The sequence below is a fragment of the Marmota marmota genome, unplaced genomic scaffold (genome assembly GCF_001458135.2).
Source record: "Marmota marmota marmota unplaced genomic scaffold, marMar, whole genome shotgun sequence".
In the NCBI taxonomy this organism is placed as follows: domain Eukaryota; kingdom Metazoa; phylum Chordata; class Mammalia; order Rodentia; family Sciuridae; genus Marmota; species Marmota marmota.
This window is the reverse complement of record NW_026000057.1, coordinates 44,167,961-44,191,331: the sequence shown is the minus strand read 5'-3', so window position 1 is coordinate 44,191,331 and position 23,371 is coordinate 44,167,961. Positions and strand designations below refer to the sequence as shown.

The 23,371-nt window shown below is 31.9% G+C and overlaps 1 protein-coding gene across 2 annotated transcripts in view; it reads left to right on the top strand.

The window, feature by feature from the left end:
* The window catches only part of Ndst4 (N-deacetylase and N-sulfotransferase 4), a 267,266-nt gene that overhangs the window by 24,703 nt on the left and 219,192 nt on the right, over window positions 1–23,371 (top strand). Inside the window, exons 1-2 of one of the 2 annotated variants that reach the window (XM_048813840.1) lie at window positions 3,402–3,588; window positions 6,127–7,350. In XM_048813840.1, the coding sequence (XP_048669797.1) occupies window positions 6,373–7,350 (978 nt within the window). In that variant the 5' untranslated portion in view covers window positions 3,402–3,588; window positions 6,127–6,372. Of the gene's footprint in view, window positions 1–3,401; window positions 3,589–6,126; window positions 7,351–23,371 lie in introns of those variants that run through there. The other variant, XM_015484669.2, reaches the window with a different exon arrangement.

Below are 23,371 nucleotides of genomic sequence, written 5' to 3'. Positions count from 1 at the left end.
AAAATCCAAGACCAAACTGAATTTTAGATAGCCTATCTGGTTCTTTTTTGATTCTGAATGTCACACTGAAAATATTATTCCACATCTATACAAAATGAGACAAATGGCTGAGATCTATCACAGAGTCATCTCTAGGTTCTAAGGGAATCGTCTAGATTCAGGAATCCTTAGGACAGATACAGGCATCCCAAAATTTTTAAGTCTATTTAATTCTGTCCCATACATTCTGGAGATATGATTATCATTTCAGTAATGTTAAGGGTTGAAGTTAATGATAAAATCTTAATTTTAAAAACAAATGACAAGTTTCAAGCAGTGATTGCTAGACCTCTAAATTTGGCTGCAGATAGTATTTCTGCCCTCATATCTAAATTTTGTATGGCTGCCAGACATGGTGTTGCACTCCTGTAATCCCAGCAGCTCGGAAGGCAGGAGGATCACAAATTCAAAGCCAGCCTTGGCAAGTCTCTAAGCTTGCTGAAACCCTGTCTCAAAATAAAAAAAAATAAAATAAAAAGGAATGGTAATATGGATCAGTGGTTAAGGACTCCTGAGTTTAATCCCTAGTTCTAAACAAATAAATGAATAAATTTCATATGGCAAAGCAGAACCAACATCTATGCAGGTGTGTCTATTCTCAAGGTCCTTATGTTTTTGTAATAAACAAGAGGAATACATCGATATTTGCAGTTTGATTTTAATAAAAATGCACCCTTTCTTTTAAAAATCATGTTGTTCCCTGCTTTAGAAAACAAGACCTAAGAAAATGGTAAATAGGCACTTTATGTAACTGCAGAAAATGGAGATAAAAGAAATCTCCTGACATTTACTCTTCTATTTACTGAGTTGCCTTTATAATCTTTTGAAGTGTGAACATAGCTGATAGCTCAGAGCTATGTACCTAGTATAATATTATGTTACAATATAATATAGGGGTGGTAATGTCATCTTTTATGTTTGAAATGACACTTTTAGGAGCTTGTACTGGTAAAAATATACACTTTGGGGACTGAAAGAAATTTATATTATGTCACTAAAATCAAGAAAATATGAAGTGTATAAAAGTTAGGTGATAATCAACTGGTTATTTACAGGAGTAGAAAAGATTATTTTTCAGAATATCATAAAGTAGCATGCTAATTTGATTCTGATTAAATGTAACAGTTACTCATGACTTTGTACCTTCATTTTGGAAAAAAAATAAGTTGTGATTTATGTAAGCATAAAATTTGTTGTTGTTGCTTGAAAAAATATCAGAATATAGTGTGGCCTAGAAGCTGAAAGGAACTTCCAAGGATTTAAACCAGTTGATATCAACCTAGACCTAATTTCTATTGAATAAATTCAGAGTATTTTCAGAAACTACTCAGAATTAAGAGACCACATTGATTTTTAGCTAAAACCTATCATATATTTATAATATTCTTAAAACGATGTTAAATACTTTGAATCATCTGTTCCCTCTTGATTACTGTTTCTCAAATGTACTTGACCCAGCATAAAAAATAAACTTATATTAGGATCCAGATACACATATACACACATGTAAAATCACACAACTAACAAGCTAAAGATTTATAATAGAATACTTATAGTACTTGAAATATGTCAATATGTCTATTCTGTTTATTTCATTTCATTTATGTACTGGAGACCTGTGATTTGAAAAATATAACATTTCCTTGTAAGAGAATTATAAATTTGGAAACTCACACCAAAGTACTGCTGATATATGGGAACAAAGGTTTAAATGTTTATATTACAGATTTTTATTTAAAAAAAAACTGTTTCATTAGTATGAGATAAGAGTCAATTCTTTACATGATTTCTGAGAGCAAACAAACACTCATGAAATATGCAGAAACAAAGTAATTGATCAAATATTTTTCCCTTAGGTACCTGGAAAAGTCAAAACTGGTCAAATTACAGCAAATGTTTAGGTCTTCCCCACTCATAAATAGCATTTTTTTATATTGATCCGCTTCTATATTTTTTTCTGTATTTTTGGTAGACATTTCTATCTTTGAATGTTTGAATTTATAAACTTGAAATAAAACTTGCTGATGTGGTTAAATTATTTAATTACGCTCAGTGGCAAATGGTTGGCTTCATCTAACTTGTTGATTTTTCTCAACTGGAAGAACATAGAACCCCAGCCCAGGATCACAATTATTTAGTAGTTTACTCTAGCATCTTTTGTAAACCTTCTAAATCTCAATTTCCTCATTTTAAAAATAGGCTAATGATTAAACAGAATTAGGAGAGCAAAGAATGTAGCATAGTTATTAGCAAGTAGTTAAATGATAGTAAATATTATTATTGTTAAAGTTTCAGCTGAACTTTGGTGATTTCATTAAACCACTTAAAAATATTAACAATTATAGCCCCTAGATTTCATCTGAATTTCTGTTTTTCCAAAGGGGTGAAACACAACAACAGCTATAATAGTATTTATAATTGCTTTGTATATTAATTTCCTTGCTGCTTCCAGAGATGACAAAAGATTTACAATGATTTAGAAACATTGGCAAGTGTATTTTGCAAACTATATTTTAGAGAATCTTTGAACACATTTTGAAAATAAGTCAAGGACTGATGTTAAAATAGATATACAAAACAATAATATATTTATATTATTTAATTTTAAAAGTTAAAACTTTTGGGAGATATTTATTCTACTAATACTGAGGAATGAATGACACTTGGAAGGCTAGAATGTAAAACAAAGCAAATAAAAACCAAGAGTGAGAACAAAGAGCTCAGCTTCTTGCCTTCTTCTCCTCACCAGACTCAACACAGGGATCTTGCAACCCATTTTGGGAAAGGTTGTTATGACCAATAGCAAGTCTCCCTTTCCAAATAATTAACAACAGAAGTATTCAAATACATGAAAGGTCAGATTTATAAAATTAGGACCAAAGCCTATTTAACTTACTTGGTGTGCTGCTTAAGGAAAAACTATTTTTTTCCATACACGAAATTTACTCAATAAGCCATACACTATCTAAACAATCTATAATAAAAATATTGACATCACTGTGAAAGGAAAGGAAAGAGCTCCCATATGTTTCCATTTGTTGCTAACTGGTCTCAGGTTCATCCTGCAGAAAGCATTGGATTAAGATAAAATAAAAATTTTAGCATATTACCTTAGTGTCCTTAAGATCATGTGCTACATGTTTTTATATTTCTGGGGCAGTTTTTTTTTCAAATGTCTTCATTATTATCCTGAAATAAATGACATTAATTTTATCTGACTCATTTAACTTGTGTGTCTTTTTTGAAAAATGATCTCAGTTGTTTCATTTGACTTCCATTGACAACTGAAGAGTCTTACATTGGTTACTCTTGACCTACCCCCATCCCCTAACTTGATTTTTTTCTTCTTCTTTTTTAGGAGATAAGACACGAGGTAAGAGATGGAAACAAAGAAGACTATGTCTTTGGCATTCCGATGTCCTTTACCATTTTTTATCTCAGATATGGAATATAAGTAAACACTGCTGGTGTATCACCTTTTATGATCCAGTCTTCTGTACCTCTAATAGCCATTTTTTTTTAAGGAAGGAGAAATAAAAAATTTGAATGGTGAGGATAAGTCCTTAAGTTAAAACACACACATGCTGAGAACACACTTATCTACTGTTGTGATAATATGTATCTGTCATTCTTCTAATTCTAACATATTAATGTTAAATAAATGTCACATTTAAATTTTACTTATTCTTTGGGTTGGCAGATTCTAGTCCCATATGCTTTTTTTTCCCTTCTTTTTCACTATTGCATATTAGGAAGAGATGTTCTAATATGCAAAACTGACATCTTGTACTTTTTGTATTCAAAAGATCATATGATTCAAAAGATCACATTTTTATATCGGAATAGGTAATGCTTTAATGAAATATTAACTTATACATTTACTTTTTTATAAATCTATTGATTAAATTTATTCTAAAAATACTAAACAAATTACCAACATTTGTGGATTAAGTGGATATTTGCTTTTGTGGGACCATTTGGAATGTGACTGGGATGGGGCCATTTCTGGGTTTGCTTAGGTGGACTTTTAAATCATATACATGCACTACTAGAAGTCTAGAAATGGATGCAATATAACATTGGATAATCACTCTTGACAAATTCCAATTTTTTTCCAATATTTATATATGTGTATTTTTATATTTAATTTAATTGTATATTTTAAATTTATTTGTGAACATTTCAAAAGTACACAAAAAGATATAAAATAATTGGTTTAAATATTTTAAAACTTACCAAAGTCTTTTTATTGCCATGTTTCATTTTGTTTTAGTAGAATTCAATTGATTTACTTAAAAAGACTGAAACATTTAAAAAGCTTTGGGAGAAAAAATAATTATCTTAAAAAACTCTATTTGAAACAGTGTCAGTAAGTCCCCAACATGCAGAAATAATTTTCCCTTTAAAATATTTCTCATTGGCACACTGCATTTCATAGGGAAAAATTCACATTTGTTTATATATCTGGAATCTGCAAATTAAAATATTTAAAATATATGGTAGAAATTTTGAAATTTCATATAGTGAACTTCTGAGAATATTTTAAAATATTGTCTCAAAATCTAAGGTAAAGGGCTGGAATCGTAGCCCAGTAGTGGAGAGCTTGCCTCTCTCATGTGAGGCAATGGGGTTTGATCCTCAGTACCACATAAAAGTAAATAAACAAAATAAAGATATTGTATCCATATAAACTACAAAAAAAAAAGAAAAAGAAAATCTAAGGTAAAAAACACAATCATTTCAACTTACTGTTGATTTTTTTAAAAAATTAAATTACTAACAAATAAAACTTCATTTTAGAACATAACATTTAAAAAAGCAATATTTTCATTTTATTTAATAGACATAAATTTTTAATAGTCATGAATCACTCAGCTCAATAAATTAAAAAATAAAATACGGAAACCAAAAACTTTGCTCTTTACCATGGAATACATGACTCACAGCAAAACGTGTAAATTTGATACTCTGTGACATGGTATATCATAGACATACTTCTACAATGTATATGTCAAAAACTAATAGCATGAACTATTTGGGATATTTTTCTAGGGATATTAGTTTGGCAAATTTGAAAATGAAAAAAAAAAATTAAGCACTCTACCACAGTTTTGAGGCCCTGAAGAAAATTTGTTTGGAAAGAAATTCATTAAATTCACTTTCATACATACAAAGAAAAGAATCTAATAGTAATGGGCTGTCATATCTACTTGTGATGAAGCAGTTTGGGAAAGTTTTTTGTTTTTGCTTTCTACATTATTTTTCTTTTGAACTAAGGGGCACACATATGTTTGATTTTTGAATGAAAATTAACAATGGAAAATTCAGTTCTAAATTTTGATCATTGGATTAAGGCTAATTAAGAATGTGCTTTGAGAAAAATCAAGCTTTTTCTTCTGGTCTTGGCTTCTTAGCCTTGGTTTCACTAAAGGGATCTAAAGATGCTTGTTTCCTTTTTTGTTCTTTTTCCTATATTGTCTCTTTCACTTTCCCTTTAGGAATGGATAGGGTCAATCCTATCTATATTTGGACATATACCACATGGGTCTCTGTGAAGCTAGATGGAGAATATATTATTAAAGGGAAAAAATGTATCTGCTAAAAATGTAAGACACAAATCATTCCCTTAGCTTGGCACTAAAGAGACTTAAGCAGATTCTTTAAAAGCTGTTCTGCTCCAAGCCCCATACAAGTACTTACTTGTCGAATCCTATATATCTATAGGATATAAACATTATATATCTATAATGTTTACTGGTCCTGAGGAAGCAATTTTTATGGTAATTAACGTTTTAAACTAACGCTTATTTTCTAATCTTTTTCTATTTTGAGAGAACCAGTTGAAACGTGATCTCATTATGTGTTCTTATATACATACGAATATTTTGGTTCTGCACTCTGGAGAACATGGAGAAATCTATTCTAAGTAATAAATTCTAGACTATAAACATCATGCTATTAATATTTTAGCATATTAACAGACTAATATTATCTTTGAATATATATTTCTTAAATACAAGCATATATGTAAACATAAATACTTATATTCCTGTTTTTCTTGGTTATTATTTTTATCCTCTTTTTCAGATAATGCTTAGAGGATTCTGCAGCAATTCTTGGTATTGGACATATTCAAAATCCCTTCAACTTTTGCTCTCCTGCTTCACTGCCTTCCAGTTTTAACTCATTTTTGATCCCTTCAAATATTTTACATGATTTGCAATGGTTACATGAACTTTTGGAAGGTGGTATTTGCACCATCTCATACCTTATTTACTATGGCAATTTAAGGAAAAGAAGTTGGAAAAAGTTTCCAAAGCATTATTTTAAAAAATGAATCTCATTGTGAAGCTTCGGAGAAGTTTTCGAACACTGATTGTTCTCTTAGCTACCTTCTGCTTGGTGAGCATTGTCATTTCTGCCTATTTCCTCTACTCTGGCTACAAGCAGGAAATGGCCCTTATTGAAACCACTGCAGAAGCAGAATGTGCTGACATCAAAATTCTACCTTATCGGTCAATGGAGCTGAAAACAGTGAAACCTATCGATACATCCAAAACTGACCCTACCATCCTCCTCTTTGTGGAGAGCCAGTACTCTCAACTCGGTCAAGATATCATAGCTATCTTGGAGTCCAGCCGATTTCAGTACCACATGGTCATTGCCCCTGGCAAGGGAGATATACCTCCCCTTACAGACAGTGGCAAAGGGAAGTACACATTAGTTATTTATGAAAATATCCTGAAGTATGTTAGCATGGACTCATGGAACCGAGAGCTTTTAGAAAAATACTGTGTGGAATACAGTGTTAGTATAATCGGTTTTCATAAAGCCAATGAGAACATCTTGCCAAGTACACAATTGAAAGGCTTTCCACTAAACCTCTTCAATAATCTAGCTCTGAAGGACTGTTTTGTCAATCCTCAGTCTCCTTTGCTGCATATTACCAAAGCCCCCAAGGTTGAGAAAGGTCCTCTTCCTGGGGAAGACTGGACTGTTTTCCAATATAATCATTCAACCTACCAGCCTGTCCTTTTAACTGAATTACAGACCGAAAAATCCCCATCACCCTTGTCTAGCAAAATACTCTATGCGACTGTAATTCAGGACCTAGGTCTTCATGATGGAATTCAGCGAGTTCTTTTTGGCAACAATTTGAACTTTTGGTTACACAAGCTCATCTTCATAGATGCCATCTCCTTCTTGTCAGGGAAGAGGCTGACATTGTCCTTGGATAGGTACATCCTTGTGGACATTGATGACATCTTTGTTGGGAAGGAGGGAACAAGGATGAATGTCAAAGATGTAAAGGTAAGAACATTTATAAATCACATCATAATTTATTCACTAAATTTATTGATAAAATATAATTTTGAATATTGTAGACTCCTAATCACTGAAATTTTAAGGTAAAGGTTTTTTTAAGTAAAACAGGCACTTAAAAAATTAAATTAGGCCTTAAGCATTACACACACACACACACAGGAGAGAGAGAGAGAGATGCACACACATGAAATATGTGCAAGCTCCAGACTAGAAGCTTCATGATGAAACCAAATAAATATCCCAAAATGTAACTGAATTCAGTCTTCTTGCCTCTGGTTATGCTTTGCCTATTCCAGCTAAAACCACTCAGAACAGACTCCATTATTCTGTCATGTGTGGCAGTTTATAGCAATGAGACTGATATAGTCATAGAATTCTGTTTCTGAACTGATCATCCTATGTAGGCATAGGGTTTGATCATGATAATTGAAGTACAAGAAGTGACAACAACCCAAGATTTTTCTGTAACCTCAAGAAAGCCTAGCGTTTGCTAGTATAAAACATCCATGCACTTGAAAACATAGATAAAAAGAAGATAGTTTTAGAAGGTCTTGGCCTCAGGAAACTCCCATTATTCTCTCTATTAATTTATCCCATTATTTTGTGCAATCCAATAGTGTTACTGGCAGCTCATCTAGGTTATGATCAATTGACTGCATAACAGATCCATCCTATAGTAGCTATTAGATAAAGACAAAGCTAACTATGGAAGTGGGCTTCATGGTGCAATGTCCATAGTCTTAGTTACTTGAGAAACTAAGGTAGGAAGATGGCTTGAGTTTATGAGTTTAAGAACTTCCTTGGGCAACATAATGAGACACTGCTTAAAAAAAAATTCTCTCTTTTTTAAAATCCCATTTCAACATTCTTATATGCTTTCTCACCTGGTCTATCTTGTGCTATATCCAGCTAAATTGATCCTGTAAAGAATCTAGCAAACATAAACAAAAATAAGGGAACACAAATTAGAATTGTAAAAGAAACAAAAATTGTTAAGATTTTATCTCTTTTGATTTTTTGTTATTATTATCTTCCAAAGATTAAATCTGGGTACTATTTCAAAATAATTGTTTTTTCTTTCCCTCCTAAAACTTTACGACCACTATTAGACAACATGGTTAAAACCAATAAAACAAATTCACACTTGAAAATTCTTCAAAGAACATATGGACCAGTGAAATGTTTTAAAAGTGCCACTGAATGAAGGGCTGCTTCACTTTGACCCAAAGGCTTCATTTAGGGACTGCTACAAAGGGTTAAATGACCACAGTTGAATTCTGTCTGGGTTTTTCTTGTTCTTTTTTTCTCTTTTCTTATTTTTTCTAATAATATAAATTTATTTGATATAAATATTAGTGTTTTAGTCAGCCTTTTCACTGCTGAGACTTGGGGACCCAACCAAAACAATTGTAGCAGAGGAAAGGTTTATTTGAGTGCTTACAGTTTCAGAGGTCTCAATCCAGAGATAGCAGACTCCATTCCTCTGGGTTCAGCTGCAGAGGAAAATGGCTCCTTCATGATCAGGAAACAGAGAGAAAGAGATTTCCACTTGCCAGATAGGAGTATATACACCAGAGCCATGCCTCAATTGCCACCTCTTTCAGTCACACCCTACCATTTGAATTACCACTCAGTTAATCCCTATCAGGATTAAATCACTTATTGGGTTAAGACTCTTACAACCCAATCATTTCACCTCTGAACCTTTTTGTATTGTCTCATTTGTGAGCTTTGGGGGTCATCTCAGATCTAAACCATAAGAACTAGTTTTATTTTCATTTTGCAGTCATTTTGGAAGCCTGTGATAAAGAGGTCACAGGCTTCCAAATGTTCCTTAAGTGTTTGGCTCCTAACTAAAACCGTAAAGACAGGGTTTTCTAGTTTCAGTCCAAGGAATAATGTGAATTAAAAAGCTTTTTATAATTCTAAACAAAGTTGACTAACTCAAATTTAGCCATGACACTTATTCTCAATAGAAAAACAAACAGCTATTCACCAGTACTAATAAACTAAATTGCATAACTCCAAAGAAAATTAAAAAATAACAAAACTTAACAAAGGCTTGAGCATTTCACATGTAGGGAGAGAATGAAAAGTTTGTATGGGTATATAGATATGCATTACTGTGTATATACACACAAGCACATATGTACATATGTGTTAAATGCTACATAAAATAATATTTAATGTATAAAACATAGGTTAATTTAACTGTCACCTAGAGAAAAATACTTTTCATCTTTTTTGTTTGTTCCTGGTCACTCTCAGAAATAATTTCTCTTTTTCTTTGTGGTGCTGGGGATTGAATCCATAGTTTTGTGTATGCAAAGCAAGCATTCTACCAACTGAGCTGTATATCCAGCTCCAGAAATGATTTTTTAAATTTATTTTTATTCTTTATTTCACAATTAAAAATTATGCATATTTATTAGGTACAACATGATGTTTAGATACATGTATATGTGTATAGCTCATGCATGTTAAATTGAGCTAATTAACATGTATTTCACAAACAATTTTTTTTGGTAAGGAGACTTAAAATTGACTCTATTAGTGATTTTTAATGGAATCACACTGAATTTACCATGTTATACAACAGAACTCTTGAATTTGTCTTTTCTGTCTGAAATTTGTATCCTGTGATAAATATTTTCTTCACCTCCAGGCCCCTTATCTACTGGTAACCACATTTCTACTCTCTATTTTCATGTACTCAAAGATTTTTGATGCTTCATATAAATGTGATGCAACAATTCTCTTTCGGTACATTGTTTACTTCACTTAACAAAATCCATGCTGTTGAAAATGACAGGACTTCCTTCTTTCCAGAAAATGAATAATATTCTATTGTGTGTATTTATATTATATTTTCTTTATTCATTCATTCATTGATGGATACTTAATTGGATGCCAGATTTAGGTAATTGTGAATACTGCTGCAATGAACAAGCAAGTGTAGTTATACCTTCATTCATTGATTTTAAGTTTGCTTTACATAAAGTTAGAAATGTAATTCATGGATCATATAATAATTCCATTTTTAATTTTTAAGAATTTTCATGCTTTGTCCATGACTACTATCAAATTTGCATTCCTGCTGAATATATAGGATCACTCCCTTTTTTCCACAGCTTCACCAAAATTTATTACTGTTATCATTGTTAATAAATAACATTGTTAATTGTTAATAATAGTCATTCTATCGAACATAAGGTAATAGATATCTCACTATCACTATTTTTTGTCATTTTCCTGATGATTAGTGCAAATCTTGACAAATTATTCCAGCTATTATTTTTAATAATTTTGTCTTTTAGCCTTCATAAATAAGTGATTCACATTCTACCATTACAATATTAGACAATTCTGAACTTGACTATGTAGTAATCACCAATTTTTGTATTTGATTTTTATTTTGTTTTTATTGTTTGGATAAATGTGATTTTTACTGGAAAGAATTTTAAATTATGTGTAGAAAAATTCTGTATGGCTCATGTTCTTCATTCTTATGTTCCTTTTCTAACCATATGACATTTAGTCAAGTACTAGTAGATGAGGCTAAATCTAACCCCCTGGTATTCTACAGCAATTTTCTAGAGCAAGGGTTTTGCATAGCTACTGATATATTTTCATGTTATTCTGAGGACAGAGATATTCTGTTCCTTAATAACAATTGAGGGAAATAGAAGTATTATTAATGATGATTCTTGATGTTTGGACTACACTTGGAGCACATCCAATTTGACCAGGATGAGGGAGCATTTAACAATAAATATAGACATAGTCCTGTCTCCACAGTACCACTTCATGCTCTCAAAACACATATATACATACACTCACATCAGCACACTTTCATTTGAGCCCAATTCCTACATTGAGATGAAATTATGGATCATACAATTAATGAGTAAACATTCTTAAAGTACAGCATTTTGATATTGTGAACAGTACATGAGTTTCCTTAACTGAACTTGAAAACCCCATTTTTTCTAATATGCAGTTCTGCCTTACTTAACCAACTATATATGCCTCTACTTTCTTTGTAGAACCTTTCATGCTTTATCTCATTTCATCATGCCTCTCCCAATCAAAGCCACTGAGATAGAAATTAATGTATCCTTTTATAAATCAAGCAAAATTAAGCTCAGTTTCCATAACTATCATCTGATTGTAACAAAATTTCATTGTGCACATAAAAATTCAACATATGAGAGAGAGTATTCATGTATGTAACCATTCAGAATCTAATTATATCTTAAAAGATAGTAAAATACTAGCTATCAATGATCAGGACTCTGGTCATATTTTTTGACCTGGTAATATATCTATATGTTCTGCAAGGCAATCACAAAGTACCTCCTGTACATTTGAAGCTCATATATTGGCAGATAATCTTAGGCTATTGAAAGTGATGTCTACACACTTGTATTTATTATTTTCTGATTTGAAAACATCTCCTATTTTCATAATGGACTTAACTGCATGCATATAATGTTCATTTTAAAAGCAATGTCAGTTAGTTTAGCACAATGCATTCTTAGGAAAGTAACATAAAAAAGGCCTATCCTGATTATTAAAAGAAAGAAAGAAAGAAAGAAAGAAAGAAAGAAAGAAAGAAAGAAAGAAAGAAAAAGAAAGAAAAAAACTATATACATTTTTTTTTCTCATAGCCAAGTAGCCTGACTTTTATAGACAATTTTTCACTCTTGATCAAGATATTTAGTATGATCATAAGAGTTTGGTAGAATTAAGATGATATGCAATTTTTTCATATTTCTCTAAGACAAAAGAAATACTACTTCCCATGAGAATTTTGAGGACTATGAAAATAGTGAAACTAAGTTTATACATGGAATGAAAATCAGATTTATTTTTGATGTTACAAACAATTTAGGGGCTCTAATCAATTCTCTGTTGCAAATTTCTCTGTTTGTACCAAATACTAGTTGTTAGTTCTTACATATGTTTGAGGAAATAGATCCATTTTTTTCATTGTACGTGTACTATGTGTAAGATTAAAAGACATGTCTACTTAAGAAAATGAAACATTTTAATGTCCTGTATGATCCAGCCCAAACTTACATTTTCAAGGTCTATTCTTACTTCTTCTCAATATATATTATTTCTGTTAGACTTCCTATTGTCTATGGCTCAACTATGATTTTCTTATTTCTACCTTGACCTATTTGCTCAGTTTCTATGCTTTCAATAAAATGTACTCATATTTCAATAGATATATCAAAGTAAAAGACTGTAGTGATTACTACAGCCCAGTAATTGTAAGAGGGGAGGATGGATAATGGAAGGTCAGATAATGGACACCAAAATATAGTTAGACTGCAGGAAGTTCTGTTGTTCTGTACCACTGCGGGGTGATTGTAGCTTGCAACAACCTGTTCTGTATTTTATTACCACATAGAAGACTGGAGCTTGAAATCTCAAAATATAAAGAAATAATAAAATGAAATATTAATTGCACTTATTAGATTACATATTGCATACATGCATTAAAATAATTTTTAAGAATCCAAATTTTTAAAAAGGAATATCACAAGTTCTACTTCATTTGACAGTGTGACACATCCTCTAATGACCCCAGCATATGGTGATTTTTTTTTCGACCTCAGCCTCTGAAAAATCACTGATCCTCTCTCTCACTTAGAATTTTCATTTACATGAGTTAACTACAGAATTAGGTGGTGAAAAGCATTTTCTTGTACATTTAATTATGTAAAAGTGTGTAAAAGTAACCTCAGACATAAATTAGGAATATTTAATTGACAATTATTTTACTGTCCTTCAACTGTTCAGTGCGGATCAAATTAGTTGCAGAATAATTTATTAACTACCTAAAAGAAAAAGTAATTTGAGGATTGTTTTCAGTTTATTTCAAAACAAGTTATTTGTATATGTATATGTGTATGGGACAAAAGTAAAAAAAAAACATGTTGTGTTATGAACTTGGAGCTCAAAAGTAAGTAGCTTTCACATTCACTTCACACTCACACTTCACACTCACACTTCACACTCCATGTAGTTTGATCCTCACTATGTATTGCTTTTAATGTGTCTGGATCTAGACTGGCACTAAAACTTGATCTAGGAGCAATCAATGTAGCAATATCATAACGTAAATATTTTGTGCACTTATTTGACTATATGTGTCTTGAATTTAAAAACATGTGTTCAGAAATATAAAGGGAAAAAGTACTAAATTGTGCATAATTGATGACTAAAGCAAATATGTTAATAAATAAAAAGATAGAGTAGAAGATATTAAAATACAAGGAGAAGGTTTTGGTTAGTTACAAGTCATTGGAAAGCTTTCCATCATTTTTAAATGAGGAAATGATAGGATGAAGACACTTGAGAAAGTTCATTCTGCTAGTGATGTAAGTATCTAAGGAAATTTGCATTACCGTTGTAGGAATTGGGATATTAAAAAAGGAACAGTTTGCTATGAAATAGAAAGACAAATAATCTATTACAAAGAATCTTAAAATCTTGTTTGCAAATATGAATTATGGTTAGAAGAGAAAGAGGAAAAAATATTATGAGTTCTAAGGATATAATCTAAGAAAACAGAAAATTGTAGATGCTATGAACATCAATATAGAAGATGAGAGGATATACTGATAATCAAGATTAGTTTTCTATATTTTACCATTATAACTAAGACAGATTTATTATATTTTACAAATTTCCAGGAAAACATTTTCATACTCCCCCATATCTCTGAGTTCATGGGGTTACCATCAAAAGTATGGTTAAAAAAGGAATGGTTGGTATGTTCTTGAAGGAATCCAGACTTGATACATAGCAAACCAGTGTATATTTAGCAATGTAGAAGACTATAGCCTTTGGGATTGGTAGATGACCCAGTCAGCCAGTCAAGCAAGCATCATCTAGAATTTATTGGACAGATTCTAGGCAGGTGACCTGGCATTCAGTCAGAAAGTATAGGGAAAGAACTGGGCAGTGGCCAAGGCTTGTTGTAATTAGCATTTATCAAAGATATTAGTGAGTAATATCAAGTCTCTGGAGTCTGGTTTGTAGGCAGGTTCTTCTCCTAGAGAAAAAAGCACAGAAGTGAGTGACTTAGTCCCATAGGAATGTGAGATTTGAGAACATGGGACAACATGTAGTTCATTAAAGGACATGTGACAGGGAATCTGGAGAGCAGGAAGTCAGTCATAGCAACAACCCAGGGCAGGAGAGATATCAGAAGACTCTTGAAAGTGCATTCCTAATATCCTGACCAAGTGCTCCTAAGATATCTGTTGTCAAGAGGGATTGTACTGAGAACATTCTAGATTCTTTAGGTGCCTGCCTATGAGAATTAGATATACTATTTGAAGACCCTCAAGTGAATCAAGAAGAAAATAATGGTTCATTTTCCACATAAACACAGAGACTCATTGTATCAATTAAAATCTTTTAGTAATAGAGTTTGGCTTAGTTCACAAGAGAAGTTCCATATCAGGTATTTTGGCAGAGTTGATAGTGAACTCCAAACAACCTCAAACTTGCTCAGAAGAGTATATATTTAATCATGATTTTCTTTCTTTTAGTTAAAATTCCAATATAAGTGTTTATTTTTTTTTACTTCTGAATTAATTCAAATGGAACCATATACTTAATTCTCTCAGTGGAAAGACAAATATTCTCTTATGGAAGAAAGTAGGTTCTTTCTCCACTTAAACAATGGCCAAATTTTATATTAAAATTCACTTTTAAATAAGAATGAAAAAGGTGAGGAAATATGTACCATAAATACCTCCATCAAATTGGACATCCAACTACAAACATTTCTGTATCTCATAGTAAATTAATATAGTTTACTTGAATACCCAAATCATTTCTTACCCACTGGAGATTCTGTATATCATTTTTATTGTGGAGTACTCTAATATATATATATAAAACATTCAGTTCCTGGTTTGGGTAAATTAGGCAGGATGCATTCACAATGATCTACATTATAAGGCAGAATGCACTACGTGCTATGACAGAATTATCTAAGACAATAGGAACAAAAGTACTAATTCAGAGATCAGAGAAGACATCATGGAGGAAGTAGCATTTGAGTTTTTAGTGATGGCTGGACAGAGCAATGGCAAATTGAATTGGGGAGTGGTTTGGTCCAGTGGATGAGCTCAAGCTAAGACTTGGTTGAAAATATTACGATCACTTTTAAGAACGATAAGTTAGCTGTGGTTATTGAATGATATGATAAAGTAATTACATTGTGAAACTAAGCACTGTAGATGTTGGTTGTAGTTAGGTTACAGAACACCTATCAATTTTAGGAAGTTCACTTTTAAATTTTGCTGAAAACACGGTACCATTTAAGTTGCTAAAGATTTTTAAACTAGAGAAGGACATTATTAGACTTGATGTGTTAGGTTTCCATCACTATAACTAAAATATCTGACAAGAACAATTTAGAGGAGGAAACATTTATTTTGTGTTCATTCATTGTTTCAGAGGTCTCAGTTCATAGTCAGAGAATCCTATTGCTCTAGGCTTGACAGGCAAAACACCAAGGTGGATGGGTAGTAGAGGAACACTTCCAGGAAGTAGAGATAGAGTTGGGGGAGTTAGGAACAAATAGTATAGTCCCCAAGTCATGCCCCCAGTTACCCTCCACCTTCAGCCATGCCCCACCCACCTGCTTACAGTTATCACTCAGTGTCTGCTCAAATGTTTATACCAACAAATGAATTGCTACACTGATGAAGTTACAGGTCTCATAATCTAATTATTTCACCTCTTGCATTAACACAGAACCATTGGCAGGATATCTTATACTCAAACCATATAGTTAGGATTGAACAAAAAAACATTTTTGCACCAGGTATATGTTATTGAGGAAATAAGTAATAAATTTATTAACAACCATGCAATCATATTAGTTATTATAACTTTTATAATATAGTATTTATTTAGCATATTAAATATGCTGAGCAAGTGCTAATCAAATACAGGCACATAACACTAATAGGTTAATATTTTGTACATCTTCTGAATAAATAAAATGAGGGCTCAGAAATATTAAGATATTTCTATAGAATCTGGCTAATAAGTAGTATAATAAGAAACAAACCCAGAACATATCTGTCTTGAATATTTAAACTTACTTTTAGGAAACAATAGCTTGAGGTTGAGTTTGAGTCTTAGCTCCAGCACTAAAATATTTAACCTTGAATATATTTATTAACTTCAATCCTCAGTCTATATATATATATATATATATATATATATATATATATTCTATATAAAACATTTGTTATATATGTATATGTATATACATATGTGTGTGTGTGTGTGTAATACCCATGTAAAGCAACCTAATTTGTAGTAGAGTATTGACCACTAAATGAGATAGGAGATAGGAGTAGAAAAGTGCCAGGACAGAGCTGTGCCATTAATGGACTTAGCTTCTTGGCAATAAGAATTAAAGGGGTAGATCAAGAGAGTCCATGCTGAAGTAGAAGTGACAGAAACTGGACAAAGAAGGAGCAAAGGAGGTGGACACTTAGTGGTATCCGATGTGTCAACCAACATATAGAGAATTGGGCAGCTGCAAAATACCAGAAACATAAGGCGTTAGATTTAAATTGATGGTTTAAGGTCTATTTAACGTGGGACACTCATATTTTGGCCTTTGAAAGAAAAATCTAGATTATCTGATACTGTCAGGGCAACAGTGTACATTTAGGAATTATCAGTTTCAATACTTGCAATCTCAGTGGTAACCTCAAAAGGAACATAAATGAAATAAGTAGGAGAACCACCTGAATGAAACATTTGGGGGCTCCTGTAATAAATCCATCACCAGTTAGTTTCATAGACAGGAATATTGTTTCATGAACCAAGATGGTAGCAGTCCTGAAGGCCACACATTAGACTTTCTTTGTTAATATGGAAGAAAGCAAGAAAGCTCAGTGTATGCTGGAAGTCCTCCTGGGAGTCAGGAGGGAAGTGAGGGGTTAAAGGAATGCCTGACAGAACAGTGCCATGTTTTTGGAACAGAGAAGGTGCCATCACTCACCTGGAATTTGCAATTCCGAACTCTTTTATCTTCTTATTTATGACCCTTTGAACAAGAATTTCAAGATGACCTCTTCCTAACATTACTGTTAAGTGTACCAAATGAAACTATGTCATAAGTATTTTTGAAATGTGAAATTTTGGATAGGGGTTACATATCAAGAGAACAAGAAAGGCAAATCCTCACATAATTATTCTGCTCAGAAATCATAATCTACTGTAAGAATTTTATTTAGATTTCACATGTTTATTTTCTTGATAGAAAATCAAGAAAATGTAGGGCTGAGGATATAGCTCAATTGGTAGAGTATTTACCTAGCATGCACAAGGCCCTGGGTTTGATCCCCAACACCATAAAAAAGAAAATGTAAAGTTAGAAACAAGACTTTTATAGACATTTTTATTTAAGACTTTTTAATATCAAAGAATTATTATTACTTTTTTAAAGTGTGTGTGTGTGTGTATTTTTTTCCGTTTTTACTGAGAATCAAAATCATGGCCTTGCAAATGAAAAGCACACATTCTACCACCGTGCTACATCCCCAACCCAAAAAAGTAAATTTGAAAATTAGGCCTGTGACCAAGTGAAAGTTTTGTGTTCAGAATAATTTAATGTTTTATATGCAAATTAGTTTTTAATTTAAAGATTGGGCATTTCCTACTTTCATTTGAATTAAAACAGGCTAGAGGGCAATGGATCTAATACTAACATTAATGCTCACTTTGGATAGTTTAGAGTAAGATAATTACTGAGCAGAGAGCAATCTCTTGAAACACCAGGGGAAGAACCCAATTAAAGTCCATGAGCTCCATTTTACTACCCAAGTTGTAGTAATTGTCTCCATGGGAAAAAGAAAATATTACAAAGTATTTTAGTAAAACATCCAATGTGGCTAAGTCTCAGCAAGGTAGAAAACTAACCCAGCATTAGCATCCTTAAATTTCATGGTTGGTATCTTAAAAGCCCTGGAGAGATGCAGGAGATATTTTCTGATTGGTTTTCTAGATTCTGTCATCTCTATGATAATATTAATAGTAACTTATTAATTAGCCAATTAATTGGTCGAAATTGTAACAAACCTCTTCTGCAAATTATCAAGGTACCAGAAAATGGTCTCAAATCTAGAGAACAACAAACTAAAAATGCTTCTTTCATATTCCTGGTAGAAACATAGTGTGTTTAGAAATAAATTAAATTATCACGAAAAACAGCAACATAGTTATATAATCCTGAGGGAGCTAGAATATATTACTATCATTATCATTCAAATAACAGGTTAAAATAGTAGAGCAGTCACAGGCGGTGCACTTAATTTTCATTCAACTCATAATTATTCACTTCTACTGTGAGACTAGCTTTCTAGTGCCTTGGTCAATGATTTCCACCCACCACTCCCCCGCACCCCAGATAAAGTAAATATCCATCTTATGTGTGTCTCTGCTATGATAATTTTGAAACATTTCATATATGCAAAAAGTATATAAAATATCTACAAGTTAAGGGATAATAATAACTTAGCCCCACCACTGAATTCAGTATAAAGAATGATACTACCTTTTTTTTTCCAATCACATGTCACTGTTTTCCATTGGAGAGGACACAAGTATTCTGAATTTTGTGTATCATCTGAATTTTGTCTTCATTTTCTTTATATTCTATTATATATGAAACTATCCATAAACAATAAATTGCTTGTATCTTAGATGATTTTCATTTGAAGTTTTGTAAGTAGGTTCCTAACATACATATAGTCACCAATTTTTCCTCTATTATTCTTGAGGAAAGTTCACATTGATGCTTAGGGCTCTAGTTCATAAAACTTATTTTCTTTGAAGTGTTTATCCTGTTCCAATGTTAATATTATCAGACTTTGTTTTGTGTGTGTGTAGGGTGGGGGATTGTAAAACTATATTGAGAGAATTTGAAGTCAAATATCTGATATAAAATCAGACAGCATAGCTTCAGTTTGTCTTCATTTAAACATTTTTTAAAGAGAGAGAGAGAAGAGAGAGAGAGAAAAAAAGAAAAATTTTTAGTATTTATTTGTTTATTTTATTTTTCGGTGGAAACAACAGCTTTATTTTATTTTATGTGGTGCTGAGGATCGAACCCAGCGCCCCGGGCTTGCCAGGCGAGCATTACCACTTGAGCCACATCCCCAACCCTTCATTTAAACTTTTTACCATGCTTGATTTATAGTAGAAACATAGTGTTGGGAATATTTCTAAGGAGAACTTTATTTATGTGAAATTAAAGGTATACTAAAGTCAATATAGTTTTGGTTTTATAAAATGGTCTAAAACCAGAACCTTTGGCTTACATTCAGACAGACGTCTGTAGAGACTTGAAAGATGAACTTTCAGGTATGTCTTTTCTTACTTTCTTTTTTGGCTCTTGGTTGGTAGTGTACAATTGTGTGTGAGTTCTTATTTGAATTTTCCTGATTGGGGGGCAGAATTGGTGCTTCATTTTGTTGTTTTTTTATAGTACTGGGGATTGAACCTAGGGTCTTGCACATTCTAGAAAAGTGTTATACTACTTAGCAACACATATTTTGTCTACATTTTTCTTTATTTATTTGTTCTTTTTATATATATATGATAGGAGAGTATATTTTGATATACATACATGGAGTATTACTTATTCTAATTAGATCATGTTCTTGTGGCTGTACATGATGTGAAATTACACTGGTCATGTATTCATGTGTGAATATAGGAAAGTTACATCTGATTCATTCTACTGTCTTTCTTGTTTCCATCCCCCAACCTTTATTTACCTTTGTCTAATTCAATGAACTTCTATTATTCTCTCCCCTACCCGCTGTATTGTGTGTTTACATCTACATATCAGAGAGAACATTTGGCTTTTGTTTTTGGAGGATTAGCTTATTTTACTGAGCATGATAGTGTCCAGTTCCATTCAGATACTGGCAAATGCTATAATTTCCTTATGGCTGAGTGTGTGTGTGTGTGTGTGTGTGTGTATGTGTGTGTGTGTGTGTGGTGTATCTCACATTTTCTTTAGGATCTCATTCTTGTGGTTGCACATGATGTGGGGTTTCACTGGTTGTGTATTCATATATGAACATAGGAAAGTTATGTCAGAGTCATTCCACTGTCTTTCCTAATACTATTTCCCCTTCTTTCCCTTCATTTCCCTTTGTCTCATCCAATGAATTTCTATTATTCTCTCCCGACCCCCACATTTTATGTTAACATCTGCATAGCAGAGAGAATATTCAACATTTGGATTTTGGGGATTAGCATATTTCAGTTAGCATGATAGTCTCCAGATCCATCCATTTACTGGCAAAAATTCATTTTTTTCTTCATTTTTCCAAGTCTGTATGTTCCTTTCTCACTTTAATTCAAATTGTTTATTTTTATAAAGGTTTTTAGAAATTATTTATGTTGACTACAACTTAATGTTTTGTGAATGATATATTTGCAAATATCTTCTTATATTCAATATTTTTCAAAGGTGTCATATTTGGCTTATAAAAAATGTTTGATATAAGAGATCAATATGGATGATTTGTGGATACTTTTTGCATGCATTTTTTGTAACCTCTAGAATTTTATATAATAGTGGCCTTATTTTTTATTTAAATGTCCTCTAAATTTTTTTGATCCTGAAAATTATATTTGGCAATTTTTAGAATTTCTATTATTTATTTTCATTTTTACTTTATTTTTTTTTCTTCCTGTCTTCTTATAATATGGATTAACTCATGAAAGCACCCTTTCCTCTATTATAAGCATTTGGGGTCATGTACTTCAAGGCAGCAATTTTAGCTCAACACATATGCTTTTTTAAAAGTATTATGAGCATTGTCTGATTTTTATTATTTCTTCTTTGACACTTGAATCAATTATGAGTTGATGTAATGTATAAAGTGTTTTAATTATTCTTTAAACTAATTTCAAATTCAAAATGATCTGCATGCTCAACATTTATTAGAACTGAGGGGTTGTGACTCAGTGAAAGAGTTCTTGTCTAATGTGCAGGAGGAGGTCCTATGTTCATTCCTCAGTACTACAAAAGCAACAACCAAATTAGAAGCTTAATCTTCACTAACTTATTGAGAGTTACATTTCAAGGCAGTATGGCATTGGTTTTCCTTCAGAATGCTTTTAGATGAGTGCTTGGAAAGTGTCTTCAGTCTTAGGGTTCAAAAACTTTGTTATCATCTTTGCATAAGATTTAATTGTGTTAGTCAAATTCTTTTTATTCTAAGTTTTGTCTGTTGAACTGTATATTTTATCTGTTTGATCTGTGTCAAAATGTCCACTAATTATTATAAATTTACCACTAGTTTTACTAATACTTTCAATTTGTGATTTACATGTTACAAAACACTGTTTTTGTTTGGTTTTAGGAATTTAGAATTACTATATATTTGTGATGGATTAAATCCTACATAATTAAAATTGCATCATATCTGAAATACTCTTTAAAATTTCAAGATTTTCTTTTGTCTTCTTGGTTGGACTTTAGCACTTTTGTCTGTAAAATCATCTTATACATATGCAATGTCTACTCTAATCCTGTCTGTATCCTAGGGACTCGATTGTGTCTTTTATAAATGGAATAAAAATTAATTTTGCTGATGCAGATTTTCATATAATCTGAAAATTCAGGTTTTCTTTTACTAGTGATTCTAATCCAATCTTTAGAGCGTTATAAGAAAAGCAATATTTGAGGAGATAATAGCTGTGACTTCTCCAAATATCAATGAATGACAACAATTCTCCAATGCATAAAACCTATTCTTTGTGAAAAACCTCTTTTTTTGTGAAGAGGTTTTATGAATTGGAAAATTGTTGTAATCAGGCCAAACCCAAATAAATTCCTATCTAAGATATATTTTTAATGACATAAGGTAACACAAGACCAATTACACTTTTCAGGGGAAACAAAACAAAAGCAAGGCAGACTGGCAACTGAGTTCTCAAAAGACAAAATGAAACCAAGATCTAGAACTATCTTTTTAAGGGATGATTGGCATATATGATAGTTAAGGCATATATGATAGTTAAACATTTGGATAATTATTTGTAAAACAGGGAATCAGAGTTTTGTTATTGTTGTGATGGTGGTGGTCTTGGGATTTTGGGGGTGCAAAAGCTGAATGGTGGGAAGATACTTTGACAACCTGAAAATTTTGCTTCAGTTTTGGCATAAATAAAGTTGCTTATTTTCTGGACATGTTTTACTGTAGAAAATTATTTAGGTGGAAAAAAATATGCTTGGTAGTTTAAAACATTATATTTAAAGGAAAGAACAGTATTTGCTGTATTTTTCCTTAACTATAATCTTGTGCTATATTCTTAACCCTGTGGACCTCACTTTCTTCATTTGTTGAGTGAACTCTAACAACAGTAGACAGCAAATGATTGTGAAGATAACATAATCCAGGAGTTACAATAAAATAAAAAAAACTACATCAGAGTTGGCAAAATTAGTTGATTTAATTCATAGGGTAGAGTTCAGGAAAAAAAAAAACATTTCTTAGATTTTAAAAAAATAATTGATTACCATTATTATTGATTATAATAATTCATTTATTTTGACATTTTAGCATCTGAGACATTGAGAAATGTCTTTCAAATGACGGCATCTTAGATTTTTATGAAGAACAGGGATTGAAACTCATTGTATTTAAATTGAGATTATAGCACCTAATTATGTCATACAAATTCATATAATGAAATCTTTAAAGTCACCAGTAGGTGTTTCCCCACTTAGAGAACACCAAATCTGTAAAGAACATCTTCACCCATCAGAAAGATATTGTTATATAAAACAGAAGGACTTTAAAAATATGGGAGATACATTGAATGTAATTCTTAGGATTCATTCAATGTGATTACAAATGCATATGAGCTTGGAATGCAAAATCACAGCACATACTTTTGAAAGCCCCTAAAACACTTTACTTGTTTAAAT